This window comes from Tenrec ecaudatus, chromosome 1 (assembly GCF_050624435.1).
Source record: "Tenrec ecaudatus isolate mTenEca1 chromosome 1, mTenEca1.hap1, whole genome shotgun sequence".
In the NCBI taxonomy this organism is placed as follows: Eukaryota; Metazoa; Chordata; class Mammalia; order Afrosoricida; family Tenrecidae; genus Tenrec; species Tenrec ecaudatus.
In genome coordinates, this window is record NC_134530.1 from 214,408,860 (window position 1) to 214,422,388 (window position 13,529).

The window sequence follows — 13,529 nt, forward strand, 5'->3', positions numbered from 1 at the left end:
CATGCACCCCAACTTTTTCTCACAGGTTAGGCACCTCAGTCTTTTCAGCTATAGGTAAGAAAATCCTCAGACTTTCTCCATAATAATACGGAATAATTTTCCTTCCATCTCTACATAAAAATGTAACTGTGTTTCTGCAATGAAATGAATCAGAAATGACCTCATACCCAGCCAGTGAGCGGTATTAAGACTATTTACTTGTGAAAGTGGCAGGCTGAGTGTGAAAAATACAAATCGTTAAAAGTTAGCTGAGTTCTAGGCTTGCAAGGGTAACGGTCTTTGCTTCTGTGGAAATATGGACCATTCAGCACAGTGCTCTCAGGAAGTCTGCACCCAGATAGCGATGTGTCTGTCTCATGAGGAACTGCACCTTCCTTCTCGGCGGAGTCGACACAACTCTTGGATAAGGAGCTCCTGACTCCTCCAGGGCCCGAGGGCTGCTCCTCTGTACTGGGGCTTCAAACACTCTGTGGAGCTCTGGAACTAAAAGATCATCTACATTTTCACCAACCTGTTGAAGTCTGCCAGTACTAGACTGGATTTCATTCTCTGTCCTCAAACCTTCCTTAAGTGAGGGCAAGCAACAGAATCGCTTGGCTTGGATAGTCCCGTGGTGTTCCAAATAGTGACCCTCCTAATAGTTTCGTCTTTTCTAATGATTTTAGAAACGAATAAAATCAGTTGATTATACATCCAAGAAGATACCGCTCACACAGGCCAGCCTAAAAAGACTGCGGGGGACAATGAGATGATTCTAAAGGAGAAGTCAACAACATGCAAATGTTTTCATTGTGATCAATTTTATTGTATAACTGCACTGTTGGGGGCACTTTATGGCAATGTGGATCCGATATTTATTTGCATATATTTTTTTCATTCCCAAAGCAACACGTTTATGCACAGTGTCCTTCCCAATAGCAGTCCGCGTTGGAGATGATTTACACTGTAGCCTCAGGATGCAAGAACAATCAATGGAATCTCCGCGCTCAGGAGGTTTTCACAGATACCTTTACCTTTTCTGTGTCTAGCATAAAGCAGTAACACAGTTTCAGTCCTAAACAAATACTGAAAAACATGACCTTAAGGCATCTGCCAGAAATGATTGCATATTCATAATAACTAAATTACACACACAATATTGCACAAAATCCTATTATTTTCCAAATAAAATACATTCTATCTAAATGCACGCAATTCCCAAGATACTGACCAAATCAAAAATGTTAACTGGGTTGCTTAAAACATACACAAATGATATTAATGGGTTTGGTAAGGGAAAGATGTCAATACTGCCATCTATTTCCTATACTAAGGAATGCTGGGGGAGATGTGATTTGGGAATTCATTTTGCATTCTCAGACTTATTCTGATTTACAGCTGCCTACTCAAATTGCTAAATGAAAAGCAATTAGAACATTTATTCCAGAAAATCAGCAACCTTTACCTGAAACCCCAAAATTTCTAGAAGAGTGTGACGGTCAGAGGATTCTGGTAATATTGTTTTCTTTTCTTGATTAGAAACTTACTTCTTCACCGTATTTAAGAAACAACCGTCATCGGCGTTCTTGGGTCTTATTACTTGAATATAAGTGCGGGATCCCATCAACAGTACTATCACAGAGTTTTAATTTTAAAAGAGGTGAGAGGGCTATTTCTGAAGGATGTTGCTACCAAGGTAGAAATTGGACTTCCAAACAACATGCGTCCACGCGCGGTTAGTCCTAAGCTGAGTAAAGTGGTCCTAGGTGTTGGGAGCATCAGGCCATTACAGGGAGCCCTGCACTATTTGGTTAAAAAGTGGAGGAGCAGAACAGTGCCAGAGAATCAGATGAACGACACACATTTGCTAAGAGTCGTCTCTGGGTCTATCCTTTACAAGTGGTTACCGTAGGTAGCAGCTCATTCTACTTGGCAGAATAGAGAGAGCAAGTTACTGAAATTACAAACAATACTATGATTCTCTACTGGCGGCATGCTTTAGATTAAGCAGCTATGAAAAGAAACTTTTATTAGTTTTTGGTATTTAGATTCTCAGAGTAATTACTGCTAGGAAAACTATTATTATTTCTTATTATTATCATCATCATCAGTATTATTCACAGAGGTCTGAAATTCATTTTAATTGGTTCCTTGAGAACATGGACAATCTCAAATTTTTCACGCCCCCACATTCTCAGTTACCATAGTACCGTGCATATGAGTGGTACAGAGATTTGATAATGCTTTATAAATAAATGAGTTATTAATTTATTTTAATCAGGAAACTAATCATGCAATATTTTTGTAAAATAGGTAGCCAACAAAATATAAAACCCAACAGTAGTTTATACAACAAGAGCTCCTAAATTCCCACACTGCTCCTCTTTATCCCTGAAATGCCGCGGGCACAGATCTAAGGGCAAGGGGTAAAGGCAAAAGAATCTGGAGAGAATTATAACTCAGTCTTAGAAGCTTTATAAAAGACTGTGTACCCAAACCTAAAGTCTTATTCTTTTATATAATCCTGATATATAACAGGTGTTGCTTCTTTGAAGAAAAACAAAAACAAAAAAATGTTTTTCCAGTAGAATGGGGAATGTTACAAATATTTGGTTTAGTTGCAATAGAAAATATGAACAGTAGAACATGAACAACATTTTGATTTAAGAACTCATCTCAGTATTACTTCATTTTCCCGACATCCACCATAATACTGGAAAGGCTAGCTTAAGAGCAGACTTAGGCTATTCAACACTCAATGGCCTACACTACCAAGAATACTTGCTACTGACCTTCAACAATAACATGTAGCCTTTTTTATTTTAGTCTTTAAAAATAACAGCTAATTATGTATGTTAAAATAAGGCACAGGTCACTTTAAAATATCTTGAGACAAATATGTTACTTGTTAAGGGCTAATTATGCCCCAACAATAGTCATCCAGCCAAATGTTTTGTAAGCAGACTGAAAGATAACACTTGCCCCCAAAACTTATATTTCTGAGGGTGTGGTGTTTATAAATGGACTAAAATCCAAGTATGGCCTATGTTATTCCATAGATCTCATTCTTCCAACTATCAAATCTGAGGCAAAAACTCATTCAAAAATTCCCATCAGAAGGCTGCTGTAGGTTCTTTACACAAATTATGAAGAAATATTTGCTAAAAGTTCACTGGAATGAACTTTTTTCCTTCTCATGTAAGAGTTTTTCTGATAAACGGTCTTTACTATGTATTTCACCAAAGTAAAACAGAATTTTGCAACGAGCAGTTAACAGCAGAATTAGACAAGAACCAAGAGTTTTAAAAAAATGAGTAAACCTGATTTTCTTTAGTATATGTAAAGTCCATCCTAAGAAGGAAAACAAGGTTTGTTTTCCCTGATAAGCCAGGAATAGCTAACTGTCCCAAATAAAAGCATCCATTTAGATTTTGGAAATTCTTTTTTAAAACAACAATAACTTGGTGATTTTCTTTAAGGGTTTTAAAGACTGGCCTAGTTACAACATTTATAAAGTTATGTTTAAAACAAATGGTTTTCCATGATTTTTTAAACTAAAAATTATAAAGTCCTGATAGATTTTATTGAATGATCTCTCAAACATGTTTTCTCAGAAGGGATTTAAAAAAAAGTCATCCATGATGGGCAATGTATAGAGAAGAGATAAACTGAGTACACCGATAATAATTATTTAGAACAACACTGCTCCCTCTCAACGACATGTCAGTCCTTAGTCTAGCCCATCATGAAGCACAGCACCTGGCAGGGTTTGGTTTGGTTTATCTAGAAGCGATCGATGCATGAGTCCTTCTCCGAGGAAAGCTAAAGCTTCGATGTAAATTTCAGGGGAGAAGAGACAAATCTCCTGTACAGAAGAATTCCAAGTAGTTTATGTAACTGTGGTCACAAACAGGGCTGGGAAGCACAACTGCTTACTGTTGAAGTGTTGCCTCTACACCTAGGGATGTCCTTCCAAGGAGCACAACACAGAAAAGAGACAAAAAGAGGACCTTCCAGTGAAAACCCTGACAAACACCACCTACCTGGTCTGCTTCACAGAGCCAGTTGCAGCATGCATCAATCACGGCAGCATGTGCCTGCCATATGATGAAAGTAGCATTTGCCTTTGTAATTCTCCTTCTGAAAACATGTAAGCCCAGTCCAATCACAAGAAAAACATTAGAAAAATTCCAACAGAAGGACATCCTATATTACATCCACCCAGTGCTCCTCAAAACAATCTAAAGGTCATCAAAAACAAGGAGAGTCTGAGAAAAGATCAGTCAACCCACTGAAACCAAGCCCACTGCTCCTGAGTCAATTCTGATCTTTGCAATCTCCTACAGCCCAGACCTGTGGGTAGCAGCCCGGTGTTTAGCCCGGTGTACCACTGGTGTTCTGGTCACAGTTAAGGGGAGCCTAAGAAGACACAACAACTACATGCGATGTGGTGTCCTAGATGGGCCACGGAGCAGAAAACAATGTAAGGACATTTGAATAACATAAGGAACTTTAGTTAACATAACGCATTGAGACAGGTTCACTACTTTTAACAAATGTACCATACTAAGGTGTCGAGACTACAGGAGACTGTGTGTTTGTGTTGGGGGGGGGCAGGAAGAGGGGAGGGTAAATATAATGTAGAAACTTTCTGCACTACCTCTTTCATTTTTCTGTACATCTGAAATGTCTAATAATATAAATTCTTTTAAGAGGAGAACTTGAGATAAGGGTATGAAGCTTGGTAATAGAGAATTAGTAGTAAGGGAAAAAAAGACACTACTTTCTTATCATGGTCATTTATATTGCATTTGGGGAAGGGGACTCCTGGTTGGTAAAGGCAGAGAGAGAGAGAGAGATTGGGAAACATTTAAAGTGTCTCATTTGTAAACAGAATAACCCACTTCACATTGTAATGCAGCGCATCCTCCATGTCACTGAGTGAAAGGTAAGCGTGTGTCTTGAGAATGGGGAAGCATGGCTTCAGTGTCCTTCTGTAAATAAACTCAATATTTCTACAAGAGAGCTTTTCAACTACAAACAGGTGAAGTTTGACCTAGATTCCAAAGTAAAAAAAGTCATTATTGCTCTGGAGAACACTAACAACCTATCTTTCAAAAACTTACATGTAATTCCATAAATTATTTAAGGATACCTAATTAATAAAGGCTTAAGGTTAAGGCATTTAGTGGGTCAACAGTTTCAGGCTAGTTTTGATGTCTTAATCAGTTCATGCTCAACCAGATTAGTAGAGTAGCTAATGGCTGTATGCAGGGGTTATAGATGCACACTTAGCTTAAATAAGATGAATGGCATTAAGCACCAAATACTGGAAAGTCGTATGTTCAATGCATACCTCAATGCACATACAAACTAGTACCTGATTGAAGAGAGTTGTATAAGACGTAGCTTTACATTTTAAAAATCAGTGGACACCATCTGTCCATAACAAGAACAAGTAGAAATGTATGCTCCTAATGAAAATAAGTCTTAAATAGTATTCAGTGTTGTCATTCCTACATGTCTGTTTATTACACAGATTACATGGAATTCTAGAATGTCTCCAGAGACGTCTGGAGGCAAGTGGCTGATTTAAGCTTGGTTTCCACTTCCGTTTTCTTCTGAAATGTTTAAACCTTGTTGGAGAGCCGATGGGATGTGACATAATGACACGACTTCCTGAAGCAGTCCAATGTCTTCCGTGGTCTCTTTGGCTTCCTTCCCTGCTTTCTCCCAAGGCACGGAAGTGGATGGCCTTCGCCCCGGGCTGGGTGTGAGCAGATCGTCTGAAACCTGGCTTAGTGTTTCTCTCTGCTCTGGCTTTCCTTGATCCATCTCAAGAGTCTCAGGAGGAGCTAGCGGGAAGCCCCGTCCTGACTCTGCAGTTGGCTTGTCCGCTGGGCTAGGGCCGTTCACAGGGTCCGGGCTCAGGGCTTTTTCACTATTTTCCTCCTTCAGGATAAACAGTGACTCTGTGAAGCCACCAGAGGACACCCGCTTCCTGGGAGATGGAGGCAGATGCTTGCCGTGGAGGGCACTGTCGTCCTGGCCAAGATTCCACTCCACTTGGTCCCCCGAACCACCACCAAGCAGGGACAGGTTATTCTCACTGGGAGCATTGGATTTGTTCTAGAAGAAGAAACAAGTGCAACATTTTGAATAAAATGCTAGCATTGATTTAGCAATATTTCTTTCTCCATTTTGAAATCAAAGTCAGTGTCTGGCAAGACCAGGACCTTGAAGAGCCACCCAGAAGCTCTAGAGCAGCGCATTCCAATGTGTCCTAAGTGGGCCTCAGAAGAGGAATAAGGGGAACGGGCTTCGATTCGCAGCTCCTTGGAATTCTGATGTAGGAAATTGCACCTCGGCATTGTTATATAATCAATGTTACGTGATAATCAATGCCAAGTGTAGGAGTCAAGTAGGAACAAGGCTGTCATTGCTCATAAGTGGTCTCTTGGGGTTCACAAAGGGTTGGTTTGCTTCATTTTGAAACACTGAGATGGAAAAAATGGAAATAAATACATTATGGAAATAGTTTCTGAAGACTCAAGAAAGATAGAAAACCAGTAGGAAACTTGTGTCTTACAAATAAGCAAATTCCCTAGAGAAGACAACTACAAAATTTGATTATAAGAAAATATGGCTTGACAGAAAAATTTCAATTAATAATAAAAACCACCAGGATGAGATAAAGAGAATGGAGAATAATGAGGTTTTGTGACTAAAATAATTCTTCATGATTAAATGTTAAGATCTTTTTTGAAGTGTTGACATTACCTATTAGGGATTAAATATTTCCTTATAACTAAAGTTAAGTGATCAGGCAGGAACAGGAAAGGCAAGAATGTGCTCGTTTAATTGCACATGTGGAAAAATCAACTAACCGTCGGTTTGTAATCAATATCATCCATTGATCTAAAGAAATCCAAGCTCCTGGCAGCTGCGAGCTTCCCTTGGTCTGAGCTGTGCGTGCTCAGCGTGTCCAGGATCTCGCCCAGCAGGTCCATCTCCCCTGAGTGTGGAGCCTTGATTCTGGCTTCCATGGAGTCATCGCTTTCATAAAGATAAGTACACGCCTCCTCGCCATCTTCCGAAGACAATCTGAAGAAAGACAAAGCAGCGATGGTAGCTGTAGAACCACACCTGCCACATGTAAGGAGCCTCTCCTCAAGTGCTGGCCATTAGCGAGACGGCTCTGAAACCAAACTGGCGTTTCACAAGAAAATCAATACTTGATCCCTGGACAAATTCTTGAAAGCAATGCATGTACTAATTTCCATACTGGAAGTTTTGAGCACATCCAACAACAAGCAAAAGGTTCATGGTACCTTCTCAATCTGGGAGAATGGCAGGGCTTTCCCTGAACTTAATTCTGTGGACTTGAGGGCTTCCCTCAACTAGATTCCACACTGGGAAAGCTTGCCACAGCTTCAGCTTTGCTTTCCACGGTATTAGATGCTTTCCTTTTGTTGACTTTTCATGTGTTTTAGAGAAGAACGCATACATTATTTTACATAGGCAGAGATATGCTTATTGGAAGAGAAAGCATTTCTATTTTATCATACTTGAATATCTTAAAAGTGCCAAAATGTTACATATACTATTATTCTTTTCTTCCTTACTTTGTATTAAGTTTTTTTGAAAACTTTGTATTAAGTTTGTTCTTTGGATACATACTTATCCCTCTTCCCATTCCATTTGGTTCAACTGACTGTTATCATTGTTTGTGGTATCCGACCGGGCCCCTTCAGCAGAAAAGGAGCAAACCAGTTTAGGTAGGCTTCCTTTGCCCTTAATGCCGGTCCAGTCACCTCGCTAGCTGTACTCCTGACCAGCAGGGGACACAGTGTTTCATGCCTAGCCGGCTTTCTCTAACCCAAGTTAAATTCTTCACGATGCTCCAAAACAACACGGGCTATTTTGTGACACTGAAAGGAGCTTTTATTTAACGCGGGAGTGTGCAGCCTTCCAAACTTCATTCAGCGTCCAAAACGCCCTCGCAGCCGTGTCCCCGCATCCGAAACGCCCTCGCTGCCGCGTCCCAGCATCCGAAACGCCCTCGCAGCCGTGTCCCCGCATCCGAAACGCCCTCGCAGCCGTGTCCCTGCATCCGAAACGCCCTCGCAGCCGTGTCCCCGCATCCGAAACGCCCTCGCTGCCGCGTCCCCGCATACGAAACGCCCTCGCAGCCGTGTCCCAGCATCCGAAACGCCCTCGCTGCCGTGTCCCCGCATAAGCCCTCATTTACCTGCTTGCTCGTTCCAGGTCGTCCTCGTCCTCGCCATACGGAGCACTGTCCAGGCTCTTCAGAGGCCTCGTTAAGCGAGCCTAAAGGAGGTGAACAGACCACGGGCATTAACAGTTTAAGAAGTTCCTTTAGTAAATTGTAAAGAAACGATTTGATTAGGAACACTTTTAAAAGTCATACACATTCCGGACATTTCAAGACTACAGGACAGGAGGAAGGAGAGAAAAATCACAATATTTATTTCAACATTTTTTAGCTCTTCAAACTAATAGGAAATAAACCCCATTATGTTTAATTTATATATGGATATATATACCACCACACAGTCTTAGCACTGCCTGATTTATGAATACTCGACTTATATCATACCCACTCTCCCAGTTTCAACCATATACTTGTCGATCTTATTTCTTGTATCAGCCATCTGTATTCTCCCAACCACAAGAAGTTTATCCCAAGACTCTCTAATGGAGAAATTAGAGGTCTTTTAAAAATATCCAGATGATTTTTGATCTATTTGACATGGTTCAATCTATCGTAGCCATTTTGAGTTTCAAATTTCCCTTTCTTTAAATTATATGATGACTACATTATTTTTAAAATACCTTTACAAACATTGTAATGCTCAAAGTAAAAGCCATTCTCTTTAACACTTTAAAGATGTCTCGTGCAGTCGATTTACCCATAAAATGCAAAGTGTCATTTGACTCGTTGACTGCTGCATCCATGAGGGTTGCTTGTGGATCCCAACATGATGCCATCTTTGACAATTTCCATCTCTTCCCCGTTTACCAGTCTAGTCACGAGGTTTTCAGTATCTGACAAGGTTTCCAGGAGCTGAGTCCTCAGAAGTGAGTCCCTATCCTTCTGTGCAGTCTATTCTGAGTCTCAACGCTTTCCAAAATCCTGTCCATCTTTGGGTGATCCTACTGGTCTCGGAAACACCGGTGGCACAGCCTTACAGCAACACACAAGACGACAAAATGACAGGTGGGAATTCTGCATATGTTTTAAAAGTTTTTTTAAATAAATAAATGGTCTTTAAAACTTGGCCCCATCTTTGGCTAGTGGCAGCACTTCGATCTGTTCGACGCGGCCTCAGAAATCTCTGACAAGCCCGCTTCTGGTGCTTGACACAACACCTCCCTTCAACTGAAACAGTCTCTGTACTGGACCTACAAGTCATTCCCTAAAAGTCCTGGTTCTGGTAAGTGGAAAATGGATTAAACATGGGGTGGGGCTGTGTGTTTTTTTAAATAAATTATCAAGGATTCATGAGGAATGGAGAGTAGGAGAGGGGGAAAATGAGGAGCTGATATCAAGGGCTCAAGTAGAAAGAAATTGTTTTGAGAATGATGGCAACAAATGTACAAACATGCTTGACACAATGAATGTATGGACTGTGATAAGAGCTGTAAGAGCCCCCAATAAAGTGATTTAAAAAAAAAAGGATCTCATTGCCAGCAAGAGCCAGGCGTGAAGCTGCGAAGCTCCTCCTCTGGACCTGTGGTCCCCATGCAGTGAAGCTCGAGGAAGCAGCAGACAGCGATCGCATCAGAAGAGCAGCAGCCGGACCAGACCCAGAGCGCGGAGCAGTGACAGACATCCCAGCCCACTGAGCACGTAGCCGGCGTATGCTTTGCGGTATCTCTGAGCAGGGCGCTGGGCTTGTTGACCCACGGATCTTGACGCCTTGGGTTGAATCTTATCGTGGAGTCAGATGCCACTTTGGGTATTTAACGGACCTCCAAGATCGCTGTGACATGTTCTGATAAACAACTTAACCCTGCGCGCCTCTCACTGGCATGGTAACTTGTTAAACTGCTTAACAGACACTTTAATCGGAGGGGGGAGGGAAAGAAAATGGATTCAACAGCCAACATCTGGGTACTCTGGTTGCTAATGACTACAGCAGCCCACCCTTTTGAATGAACGGCGGCAAACCAGAATTTGAAAGCTTCAACCATGACATCACTGGACATCTGTCTCCCAATGTAGAACATTATTTCATTGTATTATAAGCATAAATTGTAAACAGATACACGGAACCTGTAGAAACTGATCCCTATGCTTTTACCCACTCTACGTCACTTCTGGTGAGTGGTAAAAAGGAACGATGGTTATACACAATTAAGTCCTGGGAACATATAGCTGGAGTACAGAGTGAATTTCCCTATATGTATAGTCATCAGACATACATTTGGATCTATGGTTCTGTTGTGGTCACTGCACTGGAACCAACCTGATAGCACCAGACAATGGTTGCAATATCATTTTGTGGTTGTTGTGTGGTGTTGAGTGGGTTTCGACTCATAGTGACCCAAGATACCACAGAATGAAACACTTCCTAGACCTGTGCCAAGTTTGTGCCCACCGTTGCAGCTACAGTGTCAATCCATCTTGTCAAAAGCCTTCCTCTTTTATGCTACCCCTCCCAGTTTACCAACTGTGATGTCTCTTTTCAGGGACTGGTCTCTCTTGACAGCCTGTCCAAAGTGCATGAGACAAAGTCGCATACAGCCAAAATGCTACTATGAAGCATTCTGACTGTACTCCTTCCAAGACAGATTTGTTTGGTCTTTGGCAGTCCATGGTACTTGCGATATACTTTGCCCGGGCCATAATTCAAATACATGACTTCTTCTGCCCTCTTCCTTATTCAATGCCCAAGTTTCACATGCATGAGGCAACTGAAAATATCATGAGTTGGATGAGACCGACCTGAGCCCTAGAGTAACTTCCTGTGTTTCAACACCCAGCAGGATGCTGAGTCAGAATCAACCCGATAGCAAATGGCATAGTTGGCACCACTATAAATGTCAAGCATACGGGCTAAATAGAAATCCGTGAAATGCACTAGGAACATAGGCATCACTGAAAATAGTATTACTGTGCGAAATACATAATACACATCACCCAGCCCCTCCAAATTCACACGATCTCACACAACACTGTTTCTAAAGACGAAAGTCACTGTTATTAAACTGAGCTCTGCATGTGCTGGGCCGCATGCCAGCTAGGGGTCTCATGTTTAACTTTTGGCTCAAGACAATAACACACAACAAGAAATAAAATTATGATGGGTCTGAGACTTTCTGTTGTTGTCTTTTAAAATAATGAGCGCCTGTTCAAAAATGAATACAGGTGGATCAGGCCATAAATAAACAGCTTAAGATGTAGATTTGTAGAATACTTGCTAATAGTTTTCACATACACACAGGGCTAGGTGCTGGGAATCCTGAGCTGAGTAAGACCTAGGTTCTGCCAGTGAGTAGTTCAGAATTGAATGACCCCACAGTAACTCTGTAGGCAGACAGAGAGCAGTGCCAAGATCGGTCCACGATCCCACAGTTAATCAAGAATAAGGACTAGTAAACAGAACTAATGTCTTTCCCGTTTATCTTGTCTTTTCATTTTCTTCCACAAAAGCTGTTTTTATGTTCTATAGTTGCCTACATACACACTTTCCCAGTTAAGGTTTTGTTGTTGTTGCTGCTAAACCTAATTCCTATTTTTATGAAGTTACTATGTTCTCCACTTAAATCATGATGATTTAAGCATCACAAGTTCATTTAATTTTATTTTCATATTCTTTAGTTAGCCAAGCAGAGTCCTGGGGTGGCACAAATTATTAAGTATTCAGCTACTAGCCAAAGGTTTATGGTTCAAATCTCCTATGAGGTTCCTCAGAAGCCAGGCGTGGTGACTTACTGATGAAAGGTCAAAGCCACGGGGGCCCAGAGGAGCTCTGCGCTGTACACTTGGGCCATCGTAAGTTGGAATAAACTTGATGCCGAATATCAACAAGTTGCTAACCAGACCTCTATTCATTTTTACATAGAGATAAAGTTAAGCCCTCAATATGAAGATTGGATACACTCCTACACTTAGAAATTATTCGAAGATCTGACATATAATTATTGAATATATACCAAGCTACATTATGAACTGTGATTAGAATGTGCATGGAACAATGTCTATACACACAGTGAAATACGTGGCAATTGCTTAATGACTTTACATTACATAATTTTGTTGAAGTCGCACACACAAATAAAGAAAAATAAAAGGCAGAAGATAATGTGCCCCAAACAGAGAACGGCAGCTTATCAAGCAAAAGGCACCATTAACTTGTGAGGTTGTCTGAGCCCAGCTCCTCTCTGTGCGATGGCTTCCAGCGGACTAGCCCTCTGAGGGAGAGCACGTTCAGAAGAATAAGGGATTCTTGCCACCATGCTCAGAAGACACAACACAGGGAGGGGGCAGGGAGCTACCACGTCACAGTTATAAATAGAAGTCTTTTATAAGTAACTGGGAGCAATAGCTTAGACGGCAGGATATAGACCACTCCAGGACCTTTGCACAAGCGACTCCTCTATGCCCCGCTTCCACCCCTACCGTCTGTGTCCGCTCCAACACCACCACACCGTCTGCCTGCCTGGGAGTGCTGCCGAGTATCTTTGGCCTTGGTCTCACACAGGAGCAGGTGCATCCGCCGATTTCCCCTCTCCCTGGTTTTCTCCAAGGTTCTCATGAACTGACTCAAAGGTGCTCCTTTTCAGGAAATACTCCCTCTCTTACCAATCAAGTTGTGTGTGTGTGTGTGTGTGCGCGTGCGCATGCATGCACGCACGTGTTTCTAGCGCAAAGGTACACACATCTGCCAAGGGATTCACCAAACTGTATTGTGATTATGGTTCAATGCCGCACCCTGGGTGACACCTTGTTCACTTCTCTCCAGACCCTCAGACCCTAGCCCAGAGTGGGGTGCATACTAGTGCAAGGAAAACTGCCAAAGGGTTTGAAAAGAGCAAAAAGATTACCGGGGTTCCAGTCAGTGGAATTCTGGATATTGTGCAGCAGCCCCTGAGGAAATGCCTGGCTCTACATTGAGGTGCGCTTTCCACTGTCTTTAACAATTTTGTGATGATATAAATGGGCAAATTGAGCAACCGAGGCCTTACCTAAAGTTCCAGGGATGACAAGTCACTATGATAGAACAAAGGTTGGCTGGGCTTATAGACCAAAGCCCACAATAGCCTGTTAGGCAAACTGGCTGGTGGCTGCCTGCCTGCCTGCCTGCCATGGTCCCACCTGCCAGGGGCCGGTGGTTATTTGCTGCTAGGAGCCATCGAGTTGGTTCCAGCTCACAGCAGTCCTTTCCTAGAAGGTCAGGAATCAGAAAACTTGGAGAATCCCAAGGGAAATGAACCTTAATTTATAAGTACTAAGGCAACATATTCAGTGGAAAGGTTTCTTGTACTTTACTTGCTCGTCTCCAGACAGCTAATAACAAGAG

General features: G+C 41.9%; 1 protein-coding gene across 2 annotated transcripts in view; it reads right to left on the reverse strand.

The window, feature by feature from the left end:
* Positions 1–794: 794 nt before the first annotated feature.
* DENND1B (DENN domain containing 1B) overlaps positions 795–13,529 on the reverse strand; it is a 315,144-nt gene continuing 302,409 nt past the window's right edge. For both annotated transcript variants that reach the window (XM_075528710.1, XM_075528703.1), the window contains exons 20-22: positions 8,231–8,310; positions 6,867–7,083; positions 795–6,108 (exon numbers count right to left, since the gene is read on the reverse strand). In XM_075528710.1, the coding sequence (XP_075384825.1) occupies positions 5,572–6,108; positions 6,867–7,083; positions 8,231–8,310 (834 nt within the window). In that variant the 3' untranslated portion in view covers positions 795–5,571. The remainder of the gene's footprint in view (positions 6,109–6,866; positions 7,084–8,230; positions 8,311–13,529) is intronic.